We start from the raw sequence: 20,705 nt of genomic DNA, 5'->3' as shown, positions 1-20,705 counted from the left end.
GTACAGGCAGGGAGAGGCCAAGCTGCAGTGTATGGATGCAGCTAAGAGTGTGGCAATGGCCCCCATCAAAGCAGTAGACCCCAGCTGTCTGGATTCGGAAAGGCGGAAGCTGTTGCAAAGAAAGCTGGAGGGGAAATGTGGAAAGAACAGCTAGTTGTCACATTCAGCAAATATGCAGGACAGTCTTTCAGGTGGCTGCTTGAAAATGATGTGGGCTGGGTCATCTGGCTGCTGTTTGAATATTGCCCGAATTGTGAGAAGAACGATCTCCTAAAGTGGCAAAAAGAGCGATTGCTGCAGTAGGCTATGCCAGAGAGTCCCCGCCTGTCACCTCTCATCTTGACAAACGCAAAAGGTAACTTTGACCCTTTAACTGAGATTAAATTATATTTACTGTTTTGCTTATTTAAAAATGTAGTGCATGTATAAATCAGTTAGGCACATGTAATGTACCTTCAATAGTGAAATTATCAATGTTTACTCTGCACAAAAGCTTGTGCTTTAGACATAGGAAGTGGTTACAGGGTAAGTACTTGTGTTTATGTGGTACAATACAACTTTGTATGTGTTTTTCTACAATTTCTTTATTTTCTGCATGAACAGGAGTCAAGGAAAGACAAAGGAAAAAAGGCTGAATCTACCTTTTCGAAGTTCCAGCAGGATCCTGACTATGCCAGTGATGCTGAATTGTTGGCAGCTGCTGGTAATTTACATTTAACACGCCATAACTCTATTTTAAAATTCCAATTCATTTCTTAATGATGTATTTCAAACATCTGACTTAATACACTGCCGAAATATCACCCATTTTATGGCACCGACAATGACGACGGTTTAGTATTTCACTTTAATTTTCAGCAGGGTGACGGATATTATCAAGCTAGCTGCCCGTTTTCAGTGTAACAGATTTAATGTCTAAATGTTTTTTTGCCATTTAGATAACACTTACAAAAATCTATTTAATTTGAAGATGTGATATGTTGGATTTTTTACAATATTTTTCAAACTATTGCCTATATTTTTTGTAGCGGCTCTATACTAAAATGTTTGAATCAAAAATAATTTGCGTTCTCTAAAATAAGGTCTGATAACATAGAAAATAGTTCACATAATGAAATGTTCTCTAATCACACCTGTTACATTTATTAATTAGGGTAATGACATTAAACATTTGACTTCTACTCAGGCCAGCCAAACACCAGCACCACTGAAAGATGAAGAGGAGATGGAGGAAGAATATTAACATCCAACAGGAAAACGAATAAAGTATTTGTAGGAAATAAAGATGACCATAAAAATTGTAAATAAATGTATTTAACAGCTGTGGTGATTGTTATGGCATATATCTTGTACAGTAATCCGTTTTCAGAAAGTGTGATGATAGGAATATTAATTTCTTCTAGAGGTTTATCAAGTGAATGTCAGGATCATGTATAAAAGGACAAGCCATTTTTGTCACTTTGACAGTGTCCTCATGATGAAAATATGAGCAATAAATGAATGTTCCCGCACTGCAAAAAATGTTTTTCTTACTATGTATTTTTGTCAAGTGGCAGATAATTTTAATTGTTTTAAGTAAACTTTGCTTACTTTAGATTAGATTAAATGTATAATTTTTTTTATATTTGTACGGGAAATACGACCAAAATATTCAGTAAGAAAAGCATTTGTGGCGTTTGAATAAATTAATTAAGTATTTAAACACTGCTGGCGCTTTAAAAAGAGGAGGGGACTGAAAGAAACTGGGTTTACCAAAGAAAACCTGCTCCTGACCAGGGGCCTGTTCTTCGTACCTTGCTTAATACATCTGAGATGATTTGACAGATCCCAGATCTTTTAATCGTGATAACTGATGTCTGGCTAATTTGGTTCTTCAGACGAATTTGCGGATTGGATTAAAATATCTGGATTAAATTATCTAAGATCACTGCGCGTTCTTGTGTTCCCTGAAGAGGGCAGATGCATCGATACTCGAAACCACGATCAGCAATGCAGCGATTGGCTGGCGTCAAGACAGCAACGTAATGACATCATATAATTAAAAAAGCCACCTGGCAAAAAAACCCCACGAATTTCTGAACCTTTATAAGGAAACAGCCAAACGACCAAACCAACATAAAAGTTATAATTGATAAATGATAAATGTTTTTTTTTTTTTTAACATGATTACCAATTATTTATATTCACGATTTTATACAGTATTTGCACATCCTTTACATTTTTATTTCAATGTTGTAATCTAATTTTTAATTCAATTTGAAGCAGATTTGTAACGTGACAGTATTCAAGTTTCTTATGGGTCAAGATCAAATTATCCTCTCTTGCGCTGCATCAAGCCACTCCCATAATATCAGTCATCGCTTAAATTAATGCACGGCTCAGATTAACTGTACAACATGTGTGTAAACCAATAAAAATAAAATTATATAAAGTAATTATTCCATCACAAATAAATCGCTCAATCAAGTGTCTGGCTATAGTATTATACACAACATTATACATTCTCATATACATATACAATATAACATTTTTATATTATTTTTTTAAATTATTATTATTGCTATTATTATTACTGGTTCAGTAATGAACTCTTGTAATAAAGTAGCAGTGGCTGGGACAGATTTTAAGTATCACCTCAAGAATCTAATCCTGTTTACATGAAATAAGCCTGCTCCCGAGCAGGTTTAAGCTCACAGACCTGTTACTATGACAGCAAGTCCAGGATGAGCTTCGAAGAACCAAACAATCCAAGATCATGCCAAATCGTCAACAATCAAATCCAGCTAACTGAGTTAGCGAGGTACGAAGAACGGGCCCCAGGTTAGGTTCACCGAGTAAGTTACCCTGCATGGTAACTGACTCTGAGTATAAGTTACCTGTCTTTTAGAAACGGACTTGACTTAAATACATACATACCTCCCATTCTGAAACAGAAAACCCAGAGTTTCCCTTATTTCAGGGTTAACATACGAGTTTTCACTTAACCTCCTTTCTGAAACGGGCCCCAGTAAACCATTTCAGAGGTAAACAAGACTTAGTATTGATGTACTGAAGTGTGAAAACATTGGTCTCTCTTTCCATTTGACCCCTCCCCTAACTAACCCATCCCCTCTCTCCTCCATCCTGCTGATCTGTTTACTTTGTTTTTTCCCAAGGTGATCAGGACCCAGGATAGGGACTTGGAGGGGTCATGGGCCATTACCAGGCCCGACCCTGCTTAGCTTTCGAGATCGGGCGTGCTCAGGGTTGCATGGTCATAAGCGAAGGTCTCAGCCAATAGAGAGCTATTTAATATATATATTTTTTTGAAAGAATTCTCGTGCTCACCAAGGCAGTAATAATGCAAAATATTATTACAAATTAAAACAACTGAAATTCATTTAACGGTGCAATCATGCAGGACTCGAAGCGCGTTGTACTGTTTTGGGCGCACAAATTAAAAGAACTGAAAATCATTGTGTACCTGGGCATAAACATTATTATTAATATAATCAATAAATATTATAACATATACCTATATATCATTTGTATAGCTCATTTTAAGCAACCTTTCATTCATATGGCCACAAGATATAAAAATGTATCCCACACAGAGAAAATTAAATTCAGTGTTAAGGCATAAAATTATATGAAATGATTGATTGATTAAGAAAAGAATGCATATATTTTATGTAGTTTCCAGTTAAATATTAGTATCGGTTCACAAAGAAATTGATCTGGGTGACAAGTGATTTATTTTCATTCACAATCAGCATTCTTTGTAGATTATTGTGTAATTTCAGCCCTGTCTGCGGTGGGACTCGAACAGACGTAATTCACTTCAGCGATTCACCCTGTGAAATGCATAAAAAGGCAATTTTCTACAAAATATCACATATTTTCCTATTTTCTTAAAAATGTTCCTTCCCTTCCTCAGATTATTGTTACCCAACTGGGTCACGCTTGGCATCCTATATGTATTTCTTGTGTTTCCTTAATTACTTTTGGTGCAATAAACAATTTTGAGCGTTTAATCTTCCTTAACACCTTGTATTAAATCACATTTATAGAAATCAATGATATATATTTTGAACAGTTTGAACAAAGCTTGCAAAAATGTACCCAAAAAACTATGGTTTTATAAGAGTATACACACATATTTCACAACCACTCTTTCAGTTTCATGAATACTACAAACACACACGATGATTTTGCCCCTTTTTATTTGTTAATTTCATTATGTACAGTTTGCACACTACATATTTGTGGCCTCGGTTATAAAACAACTAAATAAATGCAATTAATGCACCCTATTCAACCATAAACTCTCACACACACACACCTGGGCTTGACTGACTTTTGTAATCCAACAGTGTGAATACTGGGGGGTATTCCAGAAAGCAGGTTATGTGACATACCCGTGTATGTTTAAGAGTAAGTAAGCGGATAACCTCAACTTTCAGTTCCAAAGATGGAGGTAACTTTCAGGTTATGTAAGTAGCCATAGCAACTCACTCTCTGAACATAACCTGCTCCGGAGCAGCTACAGTTCCCGGGTTAGTTTGCTTAAGGGGTGTTCAGCGCATGGTTGCCACATTGACGAAGCTCTAGTGGCCGTGACAGATTGTGCACAATATTATATATTATTTCAAGTTAGTTATATAATATACAATATTACATTATGCAAGATTGAAAAAATTATTACACAACCACCAAATAGGTGGCAATATGCACTTATGTAAATCGCCATTAAACAAAAAGAGGAAGTAGTATGGCGCACTTTTTCTTAGTGTTCGTTTCCATGGGGAATCATCGAATTCGTCGCTCTGTTGAAAATGTCTTGTGTGTTAACCCGGGAACATACTCCGTTGTCTGAATTTACTCCCGGGCACGTTTTTGGAACCAGCAAACCTTGAATAAGCAAGGTTTGGGTGTGGGAGTGTATGGCATATGTGACAGCAAGTTAACCTTGCTTTCTGGAATACCCCCCTGGTATGCCCAAAATAACCTTATTTTATTAGTAATACGTTGTGTTTATTTTGAACCAGAGATTATTCTATTTTCTTCCCCCAAATGCTAATGTTATCGCATTGGACTAAATTAGTGACTTTGCTCACACAGGGTAGAACAACTTCCCCAAAATTGTTTGTACTTTTTCCTGTTTTTTTTTTTTTTTTTTCACCACCTTGTTACACTTGTGGTCATGGTTAAAAAAAATGACCTACCTACAAAAAATTGCTTATAAATATCATGTCGATATTATCGCCAAATATTGGATTAAATCTTTTTATCAACTTGTTTTTCAGGTTTTGTATTTCTTTTTGGATCTGACATAGGCCTCAATGATCTGAGCTTATGCACCTCAGTTTTTGATCATCATTGCATGAGCGCAGATCAACGAGGCCTACGGTCAATCCGTTTCTTTTTCTTTTAATTTAACGAGCAAATTTCCAAGGAAATTCCAAAGTCACTTTTGACTGGGAACACCAAATTAGCTAAATGGTTTTCAGCACAGCACAAGGATTTAAGAAATAGTTGATCCATTGCATTTAAAAACACACCAGCTGTGCCATTAATTACAAGACATGTGAGAACCAATGACATTTGACATCTCTGATGCTAAACCTGGCGTGACATACTATACTCAAAAGGTCAGTGATTACTTCAGAGATTTGAGAGCTACAGCAGAGAAGAAAATTTACAGCAAATAATGACCATACTCCTTAACACTGGACTACCTTCATGGTGCTTTTTTTTGGGTTCTTGTTTGGAGCTTGACAGCCACAGTTCCCATTGACGGCACTCTGGACAATCTGCTAAACATCTCAGTTTTGCAAAAGTCTCAAGTTTGTAAGAACCTTCCCAGTTTTGTGGAAACCTACTATTAAAGCTTCCAACATCATTCTTTCCATGCATCACCTTACATCAAATATGATAAAGTGTATAATTATAATTGTTAAGGATATTGCAGATATAGTACTGCTAATGTCCAAAATACACTAAAAAAGCATCCCTGCAAGCAAACTTTTACTTCGCCAACATTGGACAATGCTTTTTCTTATGAGTCAGCAGAGTACTTAATCGGCCGAAACACTTCTCACACAATGGGCACTTGTACGGCTTCTCTCCAGTGTGCACTCGCTCATGGGCTTTCAGAGAATCAGAAACCGTGAAACACATTCCACAACGTTCGCACTTGTAAGGTTTCTCGCCAGTATGAATTCTTTGGTGCCTTTTCAAGTATATGATTCTCGTAAAAGCTTTCCCGCAGTCAAAGCACACATGAGGCTTCTCGCCGGTGTGGATTTTCTGGTGCTCTTTGAAATTGTGGTGCCACAGAAAACCTCTGCCACACTCAGAACACACAAAGGGCCTTACGGTTTCATGAGTCTTTTCGTGCTTCTGGAGGTGTCGAGCCTCAACGAAACTCTTTCCGCACTGAGAGCAGTGGTATAATTTCTCTCCTGAATGCTTTTTCATGTGACCTACTAGGTTTCCGTGATAGATGAAACTCTTTCCACATTGAGGGCATGTGAAAGGTCTCTCTCCGGTGTGAAGTCTTATATGAATCTTCAGGTTTCCTTTGTGTGTGAAATGCCTTCCACACTGACGGCAAGTGAAAGGCTTCAGTCCAGTGTGAATTTTCATGTGATGCAGAAGGCTTCCTTTATGTGTGAAACATTTTCCACACTGATCACATGCAAAAGGCTTCTCTCCAGTGTGAATTCTCATGTGATCGGTAAGATTATCTTTATGTATGTAACTCTTCCCACACAGCTGGCATACGTGCGGCCTCAAGCCAGTATGAACTCTTAAGTGATTCTTAAGGCTTTGCTTATGAATGAAACTCTTCCCACACTGATCACATGGGAAAGGTTTCTCCACAGTGTGAAGTCGATAGTGCTCCATCAGGTGTTCCTTACACACAAAACTCTTCTGACACTGATGGCAGGTGAAGGGCAAATTGACTGTTTTTTGAGCTCCAGTTCGCACTGGAAACATGTTTGTCGTAGTCTCTGAGCAACTTTCTCCAGAGTGAGTTCTAAAGTGATCCATTAGGTGCTCTTTAGACTCAAAATTCCTTTTACATTCAAGGCAGGTGAAGAAAAATCCACTTCTATGAGCTCTTTTGTGCCCAAACCTCCTCCCAGCCTCTGAGCAACTTAAAACTTTATGTGCAGTTAGGAGTCCCTGAGGTTCCTCATGCTGATGTTTCTCGTCCACATTCGGTTCTTCACTTTCCTCTTTCACTTCTGTCAGGCCTAATGTGAACATAATAAGAAAAAGTTAAAAATCACAAACTGACAACTGTCAAGGTAATAGAAATAAAACTGGCCCCAATTTAAAAGAATATTCCATGTTCAGTACAAGTTAATGTTGTCAAAAGTACCGACTTCAGTACCAAGTCGGCATTTTAAAATTGTGACGCTTTGAGCGCTGAGCGGAGTCGTAAACACCTCTGATTGCCCACTGTGCTCACACGCTCATCAAATATATCTGTGATTGGCTACAATGATCAGTGCTTCAAAAACAAATTGTAAATATACATCAATGACGCTCTTCACATAGAGTGCTTACATAGATACACACTGGAGATTTGAAAGCAGTGTTTGAGACCGGAAAAGTAATTTCCACCTGTGACGTAGTTAAATAACATTTTACAACTTAAACAGCTCAAATAATACAGGACAATTCATGTAAGTGCTGCTAACAAGTATATACAGTACATGCATGTTTAAAATTTTCAACAACAAAAAAAAAAGTCTTGATTTTTGCTTTTTTTGAGGTCATCAACATTATGCCATGCATTTTGTTGAACGGAATCAACACTTAACTGACTTGAGCTAAATAACACCACTGTCTATTTAAAGCTGCTTTACAGCAGAATTTGAATGTCTTTTATTTGATCAAGATAGCATCATTGATCGTTATTCTACTGTTTATTAATCTGTGCTGTATAAAGCGCTGTATAAATAAAGGTGACTTGACTTGATAGAGCTTAAAGTACAGGTCACCTCAGATACAGTAGGGTACAACACCTTTGGTTTTATTTTCCTCTAAACCACTATGGCACAAAAACACTTTCCAAACATCCGCTTTTCAAGATGTTTCATATCACGATTATAGTGACCAAAATTATCACGATTATCAAGATCATGGATTTGTCAAAATGAAATTCAATTGTTTAGGGCTGCAACTAACGCTTATTTTGATAATCGATTAGTTGGCCGATTATTTTTTACTGACAAAGCACTATTCCACATTCTGCCCAATGCTGTCTATCAAACAAATGTGTCAGCTGAGTGCTTTGTAAACATACATAGCGAAAATACCTTACAAAAATTAACCATGGTTTTACAACGAATAAAACAAATAATAATAAATAAATAAACAGGGTTATTGTAGTTATTCCATGGTCACCACAAATTAACCATAGTTTCGCTTTAATCCATAGTTTAACTATGGTATTTGTATGGTAATACAAAACGCAAAAAAAACATGGTTTTACTATCTAATAGAACCATGGTTAATTTCCGTAAGGGTATATCTATGTGCAAAAAAAGTTACTACGCAAAAGGACAGTTTAAATCCTTACATTAAAGTTCAAAACATCAAAATTGATCATATTTACTTTGTTAGCGCAAATTGCTAGTTTTGTGGTGAACAATCCATCCGTGCAAGTCAATCCGCATCAAAAAATTATTTGGCTTTGTAATCTTTAATCAAAATCTGAAAATGCTCCTCCCCTCTACATTGGCAGGCCTTTTTTGATGACGTCTGTATGACGGCTTGGGCTTCGACACCGACATGCCATCATTAAACACGCCCATCCAACTGCCCGCGAGCTAATAAACAGAGATGGCGAGGAGGTGCGTTTTTTGAATGAAACGCCTACGTTTCTATATCCAATCAGGTCACAGGGAGGAAAAAACAAACCACGCCCTCTGTTCTGCTCATTTAGTATTCCGTTTCTCTCGGAAATACGTCAAATCACTGAAATAAAGTCGGTTGCAACTTCCGGTTCACTGGGACTTTAAAATTACATTAAACCAAAAACACAAACTCAGTGTTACCAGAAAAGAGGAATGTTCTGCAGGACAAAAACCTGTTACTGTCATTACCTTATCCTGTAAATAGGCTATAAGAAACGTCTTACATTTATATTCAATTACACGCTGTTATCCTTTACAGTTACTACTCTAATTCTTAAATAATGTAATTACATTTACATAAGCTTGCCCCACACAACACATTACCAAATTCTTTGCAGATACATTTTATTTTTCATTATTATTATTATTTATAAATTTTAGAGGTTTACATTTGGAAAATCTGTGCCTCCTGCATAAACCTGCCACTGTTGGATTGGCAGCAGCTTGCCCTACACAGTTACCTTGTCTATTTTCTTAATTCAAGTTATATATATATATATATATATATATATATATATATATATATATATATATATATATATATATATATATATATATATATATATATATATATATATATATATATATATATATATATATATATATATATATATATATATATATATATATATATATATATATATATATATATATATATATATATATATTTATTAGGGCTGGTCCGAATATCATTTTTTGAGCTTCGAAGCTTCTGTAGTAATCAACATCGAATATTCGAAGCTTCGGAGGGAAGGAGCTGAACATATCCTTCTCTCTAATAAAGGCTGGAATCTGGAGAAGCGGCGCGCCTCACGCGGGCAGGGCTTTTATGCTCCGCGAACGGGCAATGAACTAGTGATACAAAACACACAGATCTGTTACGTCCCAGTTTTGATATATTATAGTAGCTAGTAAAAATAATTCTGTTCAGTTATAGAACAGACTAAGAGCCCCTATTTCTGCCGCTGGGGCCAGGCTTCGGGACAATTTTCACGTCATACCTCAAACGCGGGCTTTTTCCTTCATTTTATATTTTAGACATTCATTAATTAAAAGAAACAATGAGGTGTGCTGCGCTGGTGGAAACAACATGAGACTATGACAACACCACTGTCAAGATGGCTCGCAGTGTTTAGAGTATCGCCGCAAATGAGTAAAGCAAGCCAACACGCAAACTGCCGAACCTAGATGCTCAAAAACACAATCATCTTCATTAAAATGAATGAGACTAAATGCTCTTACAGTGCTTAGGTCACTCGTTCTGATATTGCGGTCTTTGATCTTGAAATGAGCTGATGAATAGCCTATAATGCAGCTCATATCTGTTGCTTTTGTTGACATGAACTCCGTTAAATGTGCATATAGCGCAAGAATTGAAGATCGGATTTATATTAATTTTACGGAGAGTTGTAATTTAAGACAACCTGCCTAATTTTTATTTATTTATTTTTGAACACGTTTCCTAAAAAAAAAAATATTATAAGCAAGACAAGTTAAGTGTTGATTTAAGAGGATAAATGGATCAAACATGTGTTGTTAACTCACTCAGTCCGCTTGGTCGTTACTTAAAAAAAAGAAAACTTTAATTTAACAATCAAAAAAATGCTTTAAACATTTTTCTAAATTAACTTAATAAAGAAACGAAACGAAATATAACTACTTTGACATTAAAAACAAAACTGAACTATTTTAATGGCTGCAACAATGTGTAATAGGGAGGAATGTTTACTCAAAAAAAAGGTTCTATATGGCACTAAAATAAAAAAACAAATTAAATAAAAAATAAATTAATTAATTAAAAAAACAAGTCACGTCACTTAATTTTATTTGTTTAATTTGCGCCGTTGCGAGCAGCATTAGCCTCAGCTTGTCAAAAATGCCTTTTTACTGTGGTGGTGATAGTAGGCTAAATGTTTAATCCAACATTGTGATGCTTGAAGTGTTTTATATCTATGTATCTCATTATAAGTAAGACAAGTCCAGTGTTGATTTGAGAGGCTAAATTGATCAAACATGCGGTTAACTCACTGTCAGCTGCTGGCCGCTTGGTCATTACTTTAAAACAACTAAAACTTTAATTTAACAAACAAAAAAATGCTTTAAACATTTTTCTAAATTAACTTAGAAACTATACGAAATATAACTACTTTGACATTAAAAACAAAACTGAACTATTTTAATGGCTGCAACGATGTGTAGGCCTAATAGGGAGGATACAATTTTTTTTTAAAAATGAAATACAATTTAAAAAACATTCATGGGACTCGGGCCGATAGTTTTGGTAAGCTGTAGGACATGGCCGGGCTAGGGTCTAAGACTAACTACAATTAAAAAACTGAACGTGCCACTCGAGCCAAACTAACGGCCGTCTCAGCACATCAGCAGCAGCAGTCAGATAATATTCTACACAAGAGCGATGAGCTAAATTACAAGATGATTGCGGAATATTTGGTTTTAAAGCGATGTAAAAGCGCCTACTTAAGGGAGTTTGTCATTGTACTGTTTTGTTGCTATGTTTTTCATTATAGAATAATAGCTAATGAACCCACAATTCAAGCAACCCGCCCCTGAATTGGCAAACCGAAAGTAAACGCGGCGCAGGGCTGCATGCGTTCAGCCGCTCAGCGCACAAGCACAGCATTGAGGGAAACGCTGAGGGAATATTTTTTCACCGTCACATCCCTAACGTATAAAAAGGATAATACATTTTGATTATATTATTCTATTTTCCACAATGTCAAACGAACGCAGTTTAACCCAAAATGCAAGCTCAGGCATGGCTTCTGCCACATAAGCTTGTGCAGTTGTGCGCTCTGCTGCAGGGAACACTAAGAAGAAGCAAATATATTTATTAAGTATAACGAGGCTATTAAAAATGGCTTGGCTATAAGATAATTGAAAAAAAATATTGTATTTTATAGTGATTTTATAGTGTAAACATATGCAAGCGCGAATGAGAGCCGTTTTGAGCGGGATGCCAGGTGTTCGCGAAAAAACAACAACAACGAATATTCGAATCACAAATTTGAAAATCGAATACCAACCAATCGAACGAATATTCGAATAATCTGGTCCAGCCCTAATAAATATATATATATATATATATATATATATATATATATATATATATATATATATATATATATATATATATATTATATTATATTATATTATATTATATTATATTATATATATATATATATATATACCGTAAATCCTCTAATATTGGCCTTTATTATTAGAACCAACGTTTTTCCAGACGCTCAGCGGTACAATAATGAACTTGTTGTAGAGGCTGGCACGAGTGATGAGGAGTTTACAGGGAGAGATGAAGAGGAGGAGGAAACTGAGGAGGATGAGGATTAAACAGAATTTGAGGATTTCTTTTTTACTTCAAACCAAACGAGACAGGAATGGTTCAACTTTGGAGCGGTAAGGTGTCTGTTGCCTTTTGTTATAAATCAATAACCTGATTATCACCGTGTATGGTTAAGTGTTTACAATGCACTTCCGGTAGCCTATGTTTGCTACGTTTTTGTTACCATATTTCTACACTGGAATTTAGCCTGAATTACCGGTATTTGTTGTTAATGTTCTGTATGCATACCATGATGTTATGGTTACTGTACGTTTTCAATAAATGAACCTAGTATTTTATAGGTTGAAATAGACGCAAAATCTCATTTTTATTCATTCTACTGGTAGTTTGATTTGCTCAAATAGAAATTGAGGCCTGTCTCTAATTCTGGCCTCCTTCCAATAAAGGCCTGGACCGCAATGAGTAAAATAAAGGCCCGGGCCTATATTAGAGGATTTACGGTATATATATATATATATTTTTTTTTTTTCTATTTGTCTTTTAAAGTTATTTATAATACATAAAGTAAAGTTTACTGTTCAGTGCACTGATGTCAGACTCATTTTGGATAAAGTTTATTGTTAAATACCCTGCCTCCATTACATATCTTTGTCACATCATTAGAAGCGTTTGATCACCACAAAATGTGTTTGTTCTGTTATATTCTGTTTATGTATAAACTGTATTCTATTTTATGTACCAGTCAAAAGTTTGGACAAATGGGAAAGCGTGTCCAAACTTTTGACTGGTACTGTACTATAAAATACACAAAGAATATCGGCCGATATTTTTACTCCCCAATATCGGTATCAACCCACAAAAACACGGGTGCGCACCCGAGTTTTGAAGACCGCGTTCACATCATCCATGCGCACCAAAACTGCTAGTGTGAAAGCACCCTAAGGGTGCGTTCCATTCGACCGTAAGTGGACTGCGAAGTGGACTTCAGAGGGTATTCCGCCATCTTAAGTGAGATTCCAATCCAAAGGGAGCAAACATGTTCAGTCCGAAGGGTACTGCGAACGGCGCAGGGAAGAAGGGAACATCGATACATCACTTCACAGGAAGTGGAGAGTGAAAATCACCCAAATGTCTTTGCGCGTCGCATGCATCACCTGTCTGAACTAATGAAAGTGCAGAGCCGTTGGTTGGTAGAGTTTTTAAACAGCTCTGTGATTAAGGAGTTTACATATGCATTTGAATATTCATAGTTATTATACAAACTAGAGTATTTATGAATGGTTATGGCAATAACTGTTACATTTGTATATTATATTTTATGAAAATGTAAACAAATTAAAAGTGTTGAGAAGCATCTGAGGGCTGTCATGTTTTATATTTTACTTTATTTACCTCAGGAATGTTTACTGTGCAGCTGCACTTGGGAAAGAAAGCGCACGAGATGAGACCGCTAAAGACCATTAAGAATAGCCTACATAGTTAACCAAATCAAAGTATTTTCATATTGAATGACAGGTGCAGCTTCAAATCTGTTCATAGTCAATACAGGTCATAAGTAAACTAATAAAACTAATGGACAATGTTTTGATTATATGTTTTAGATAGCCTATACTGTGTGTTTTTGTAAATGTATATGCTTGTTATATGGTTTTCAATAGGGATGCACCGATATGAACATTTTGGCCGATACCGATAACCGATAATTCTTAATATTTGAAAGCCGATAACCGATATATTGGCCGATAAATCTAAATACAAATTTTAATAAACTCTGAGAGTCTGATTACAAAAACAAAAGGCTCACCATTAAAAGCCATGTCCCAAACACTTCAACATTAATCAAACCTATACACTACAGTAGCCTATTTGAACCAGTGTGAGATTCCTTACCTTTTCAAATTAATTTTACACTCCTATGGCCAAATTTTTTTTTTTAACACTTTACAATAAGGTTTAATTTTTGTTAGTATTAGTTAACCAACAATGAATGAACAATACTTCAACAGGATTTATTAATTTTAGTTCATGTTAATCTCAACATATTCAGACCCAAAGTTGTGTCTTTTAACATTAGGTATGAACTGTGAATGGACTGTTACAAAACACAAACATTTTATTACTAAAAGAAACAAAGGTTATTGCTCTCTGTTTGTTCATGATAGTTAATGCATTAATAAAATGAGACCTTATTTGTAAAATGTTACCAAAAATTATATTGTCTAAAAAATACAAATAATATACCTAAATAATGCAAACAAGTAATTGAACAGCATTACTGAGGCTGCATAATAAAGAATCAGAATGCAAGTGCATGAAATAACCTCCGCACAGACGATAAAGAAATGGTTTTAATCAAACCATATTGTTGATGGAAATGATACGAGAACAATAAAAGTGCTAATTATAAAAATTAATGCTTCTGTGTTTTTGAAAAAAAAAATATGTTTAATATTACAGTAATAGTAAACATCTGTAATATTAGTCTAGTCTATTAGGAATAATGTTGCTGTTTGAGAGCGCGCTGAAGCTGGAGAGAATGAACGAACAACCATAAACTGAAGCGCTTAGAAGTTTAATTAACAACTAAACGCATCATATATGAGAACAATCAGATATTTATACAAAATAAATATAATATTACAACTTATATTAGCACAAAATCACGCATAGGTGAAGGGTTATAACTCCTGTGGATGCTCTTCCCCTGTTTGAGAGCGTGCTGAAACTTAAGATGATCACCGGTACAGTGAAGCACTGCGGGTTATTGACTTAACGAAACACATCCTATATGACTTTAATCAGATGTTTATACTACAAAAACGTAATATTACGACTTACATATGCTTAAAATGACGCGAATGCACAAGCGAACTTGACTGTGCTGGTGGTCAGAATGCGTTGTTGACGCTTCCCACAACAGCGCGCTGAAAAACAACTAAACCCAGAGAATTCACTACGTTTTATAACAGAAATATTCTCATTGCAGTATTATGTATAGGACAGTCCCAGTAGTTATTAATGCTGTGCATTTCTGTTTGAAATGCGCGCGCCGGTACAATGAAGTGCTTTACTGCATCGTTAATTAACTCAACCAAACGCATCCTATATGGGATTATATACACAAAATAATAAATATAATATTACAACTTACAATGGCACAAAAGGCTGTGAATGCACAAGCAAACTTGACTGTGCTCGTCATGAAGGTGTAACTCCGTGGGCGCACGCTGAAGCTAACCGGTACAATGAAGTGCTTTACTGCATCGTTTATTAACTCAACCAAACGCATCCTATATGATATTACATACACAGAATAATAATAAATATAATATTACAACTTACAATGGCACAAAAGGCTGTGAATGCACAAGCGAACTTGACTGTGCTCGTCATGAAGGTGTAACTCCGTGGGCGCGCTCTTCCCTCAACAAACGCGCTGAAACACAACGCTCTTTTACAGCCTATTCTATTCTCATTATCATTTTATGTAGATTATAGAAGACTTGCGCTGCACATGTTGCACATAACTGTATTTTCCTTTTCGAAATGATTCCAAACATATTTAGAGCAATTCAAACCCATCATGGTAGACAGCGCGTTCGTCTCAGCTGAAGGAAATAATACATTATCTATCGGCTTGACTATATCGGTCAAATTTTCTTATTGGACCGATAACGATAACATCAAAAATAATCATTTATCGGCCGATAACGATATGTTGCCGATATATCGTGCATCCCTAGTTTTCAATTTGAAAGTAAAGTAAACTACAATATTAATTTATGTTAGGCTATATCATAATCTGTACCCGTCGTTGCCTTTCTTTGATGACGTTGCAGGGCGTTCCAAATGAGCGATTATTGTCAGCGAAGTCCACTTCAACTGATATACCGTGCTCAGGGAGTAGGGAGCAGTGAACAGTGCGTAGGGACTCTGTCGAATGGAATGCACCCTAAGTGTCCCCAACTAAGCAAGCCTTTTTTTTTTTTACCACAAAGAGGTTCATAGAAGTACCTTAAAGGATTAGTTCTATGGAGGTAAAATGATGCCATAAAGAATCTAATGCGCAAGGTAACATTTGTGAAAGAGTAGATTCGATTGCAAGTGTAAATTGCAAGCACAAGAGAAGTTTTGTAAAGGTGTAAATCGCCTTTCAAGTGTAAGAAAAAAATATTTGCAGCTTTTTACTTTTATTCGTAAGTGTAATTCATGTAGTGTCAAACTGCAGCTTCATGTTAACACAAAATAAATATGATCTGTATTCTTCCGACTTCCATTTTTCTGCACTTACACTTTTGACACGTTTCTTTCGCCAAAATACGGCTAAAATCATTGCACGCCTGTGAACATCGATTTGCAAGCGAAAACAACAGTCAGGAACTGCAAAACAGATTGACTGGGAAAAACCAACCTTTGTGTAAGAAAAATGAATTGTTGCAAATGTCTAAATGAAAAAAGTCCCCGAAATAAACCGATTTGCACAGTTCCGTCTTTCTTTTAGCTGCGCTTACAGTTTTGGCACGATTCTCTCACTCACTGAGTTTTGTAAGTGCAAAGAGGAAGGCGGGTCCACCTTCTTCTGGAGCCAATCAAATGAGCTTGTCGCTGACTCTCGATTTAATCTGATTGGTTCAATAAACACCCCAGACGCCAGAACAAATCTTTATCTTCATTTGGCTCAGCGTCGTTCTCGTTGCCAAAATGGTACTTTTAATGAACACATACATGTTAATAAAATAAATAAATAAAGCATGATTGCTTAATAAGCTATGCACCAGCCTGACTATATATGTTCATACTGAATTTTGAGATGGTGTGTTAAGAGAGAAAATTGCTGTGAATGCAGTGCATGTATCCTGCTCATCATCATCAGCAGCAGCAGGCCATGATATTAGTTTGTAATCTTGATGCTGCTGAGAGAGTAGGCCTAGTATCTGCACTAGATGCATAATTTCACCTCTCTACAGATCAGTAAAATGTTGCAAATATTTTTTTCTTACACTTGAAAGGCGATTTACACCTTTAAAAAAACTCTTGTGCATGCAAATCTAATTTAAGCTTGCAATCGTATGTACACATTCACAAATCTTACCCTGCGCATGAGATTCTTTGTCATCATTTTACCTTCATATACAGTTCTCCTCTGGCCACTATGGGAGTAGTGAAAAGCACATTTTTATTAGGGTGTCCTTTAGTCCTGTTGTATCCTACGGCCCCATTTCACAGATAGGACTTAGATTAAGCCCAGATTAGTTCAACCTTAGTTCTGTTAAGCTTTTATAAATGTGCATTACTGGTGTGCATCTTGAGACAAAACAATGGCATATTTTAAGATATCTCAGTGGAAGTTGTTTTCAGTTAAAACAGCTCAAACATGCATTTTAGTCTGAGACTAGCTTAAACCTCATTTGTGAAACCGGGAGTCGTACTAGTACGTGCATTTGTTTTGGGTGTTTAGACGTAGGCTAGTGTTTGTTTATTTATTTATTTTTCTCAAAATTGGTGCGCGTGGTGCTTTTCCTAGGCGCGTGTCCGCGAAATGCTGCACTCAAGAACGCACAGACTAAAAACTGTCTTTTTTTTTTTTTTTTTTTAGATTACACTGATTTTCGCCAAACCCTATGGCATGCCTCCAGAACACTTGGAATATGCAGCTCGAGTCGCATTGTCCTTCCTCAATCGATTTTGTCATTCTAATATTATTGCCATCAAACCTGCCACATTACTTGCATACAAAACTATAGTCATGTAGGCCACGCATTTCCCCTCTACATGTCAATCTATGCCATCTAATTGTTATTTCACAGCCACCAAAACGGGCAGTTAAGCTTCGTTACCGAACGCAGAAAATAGTTAAGAATCAAACCTCTTTCTTCATCTGTTGGTTCAATTTTCACTGTCCATGGCTCTGGAATCGTCATTTCTTCACTCTCCTCCTTTATAAAGTCCATCTTTACAATTGACGAAGACATAATATGAGTTATTTGGGCCTGTTCAAATGCGGGTCTTCACGTTCAGATTAAGGAATATGCGCGATATTTTTGATCCGATTCGCATACTCTTACTAGCCACTAGATAGGCCTACACGCGTCCTTCTGAGAATATCAAAAGTCAGATGTGTTTTTTTTTTTTTTTTTTACAAAATATCTTCTGTTTTCCACTGTAAAGCGTGCTGTTGTTGAGCGCTACACTGATGATAACAGTGTAACAAGATGGAAACGCTGTTTCTTCTTCTCGAGTTTCAGTGACGGTTGACTTCTGCTACGTTGTCGCCGCCTACTGAACTGGAAGTGTGAAGCATTAGGCTCGTTTGAGATGAGCAAAATCTGCGCAGAACCGATCACCGGTGATCACCCCGAGATGCATGCGGGTTAAAAGTGTCCGAGTTACGTCCGACTTGCTCTGATGTCATGCTGACATGTGCCAACAAACCCTCGCGGCGGTTTCATATTGCGCAGTCGGGCAGTTGCGCTCTTCTTCTTCTTCTTCTTCTTTTAGTTTCTTGGCAGATTGCATCGTTCATTTGTTGCATACCGCCACCTACTGTACAGGAGTGTGTAGAGTGTTGTAGTAAATCTTTGACTATTCAATAAAAAAATAAAAATAAAAAAAAAGATTTCTAACCTCTACTATTAAATCATCTCTGACTGAAACTCCACTTTCTAAGCTCTGTAATACAGCCATTGAATCTGAGCATATTATTGATTTTAATGGTTTTGTCTCCTCTATCCACATTAATGCAGTTATTATACCAGTCATTTCAATAGAATATACTGAAAGGTAATTATTTAGTCTATACTTCAGGCCTTTCTTAAATTCAGGAATGTAAATTCCGATACCTAAATGACCATTGTGGTCTTTTGATCCATCTGTGTAAATGTTCATAAAACCATAAAATGAAGTAGACAATATCTTTCACTATACCATGCAAAACTCTGTTCATCTAAGTGTTCTCTCTTTTCTTTCAATAATTCTATGTTTACTTCTGGCATTGGAAGCATCCAGGGAGGAACTTCACTCAGAACTATTGCAGGACTAAACTCTAACTCTTTAATGCCGTACTGTTCTGCTAAATGATGTATGTCCCATCCAAACCCTTTAGCCTTTGTTTGATATTCCCAACAATCATTTAATACTGACATTGCTGGATTATTATTACTCCCTTGCAACCTAACCCTATATGTTAATGCTAGTTTAATTAATCTTAATGTAAGTGGGGCTTCTTTTGTCTCTACCAGTAAAGTACTTGTAGGAGTCATTTTAATAGCACCAATGACCATTCTCAGTGCTCTAAACTGAATTCTATCCATCTTTGTTAAATTCGTTTGACATGCTGTGCTATATACTATACAGCCATAATCTATAACTGACCTGATTAATGCTACATATATATCCATTAAAGATTGCTTATCTGCTCCCCAGCTATGTCTCATTCTCATCATATGTATGACTTTTTTAAATTTAGTTTCAATGTGACTAATGTGATATTTCCATGTACATTTTTCATCTATCCAAACTCCTAAATATTAAAATTTCATGACTCTCTCCAGACTTTCCTTGTAAATAAACAATTTGTGGTTATCAGCAACTTTCTTTCTTGTAAAGAACATCACATTTGATTCTTGTATGGAAAATTTAAATCCCCAATCAACTCCCCATTGTTCTAGTATTTGAATTCTCTTTTGCATGATTGTTATTATGTATGGAATATTTCTACCTCTTTTCCATATTACAGCATCATCTGCATACAGTAATCCTTCACTTTCTTGTCCTAATTTTACAAAAATATTATGAATCATCAAATTAAATAAAATGGGACTGATTACACTTCCTTGAGGAATTCCATTCTCTACTGTAAATTCATCTGAATTTTCAGAACCTACTCTAACTCTAAAAGTACGCTGTGAAAGGAAGTCCAATATAAAATTGTACATTTTCCCACCAATTCCAATTCCCGTCACTCCACATAGTATAATATGCTTTTTCTCTATCTAAAAACACAGCCACCATTACCTCTTTCATAATCAATGTTTTCACCACTTTATTACACATAACTTCACCAAAGCATCCACTGTAGATCTACTTTTTCTGAAACCAGTTTGGTAATCTTTAAGTAAAAAAATTTTCTCCAAAAAATAAATTAGTCTGGCCACTATAATTTTCTCCATTAATTTCCCTAAATGTGATGTCAACGCTATAGGCCTGTAATTCCCTGGATTGCTTGGATCTTTTCCTGGCTTAGAAAATGGAAGAATAATTGCCATTTTCCATATCTTTGGCAGTTTGCCCTTATTCCATACTTCAAATTCTAGAATCTTATTCAATATTTCTTCTGGTAATTTCCTAAGCATACAGTGCCTTGCGAAAGTATTCGGCCCCCTTGAACTTTGCGACCTTTTGCCACATTTCTGGCTTCAAACATAAAGATATGAAACTGTAATTTTTTTGTGAAGAATCAACAACAAGTGGGACAC

General features: G+C 36.0%; 1 protein-coding gene across 2 annotated transcripts; it reads right to left on the bottom strand.

The window, feature by feature from the left end:
• Positions 1–4,192: 4,192 nt before the first annotated feature.
• LOC307127979 (uncharacterized protein) lies at positions 4,193–18,731 on the bottom strand. Of its 2 annotated transcripts, XR_013816709.1 has the most exons (3): positions 18,098–18,731; positions 5,388–7,241; positions 5,160–5,317 (listed from the first exon to the last, which is right to left on the bottom strand). XR_013816709.1 is itself a non-coding variant. In XM_079819481.1 (2 exons), exons 1-2 carry the CDS (start codon positions 18,201–18,203, stop codon positions 6,007–6,009), a joined length of 1,341 nt encoding a protein of 446 aa, XP_079675607.1. In that variant the 5' UTR covers positions 18,204–18,731; the 3' UTR covers positions 4,193–6,006. The 2 variants fall into 2 exon arrangements, 1 of the variants encoding a protein (XP_079675607.1); XM_079819481.1 differs by having other exon boundaries at positions 4,193–7,241.
• Positions 18,732–20,705: the final 1,974 nt, after the last annotated feature.

The sequence above is a fragment of the Gobio gobio genome (assembly GCF_949357685.1).
Source record: "Gobio gobio genome assembly, chromosome: 6".
Taxonomy (NCBI): Eukaryota; Metazoa; Chordata; class Actinopteri; order Cypriniformes; family Gobionidae; genus Gobio; species Gobio gobio.
Note: the sequence above shows the minus strand (reverse complement) of the source record. Positions and strands in the feature narration are given on the sequence as shown.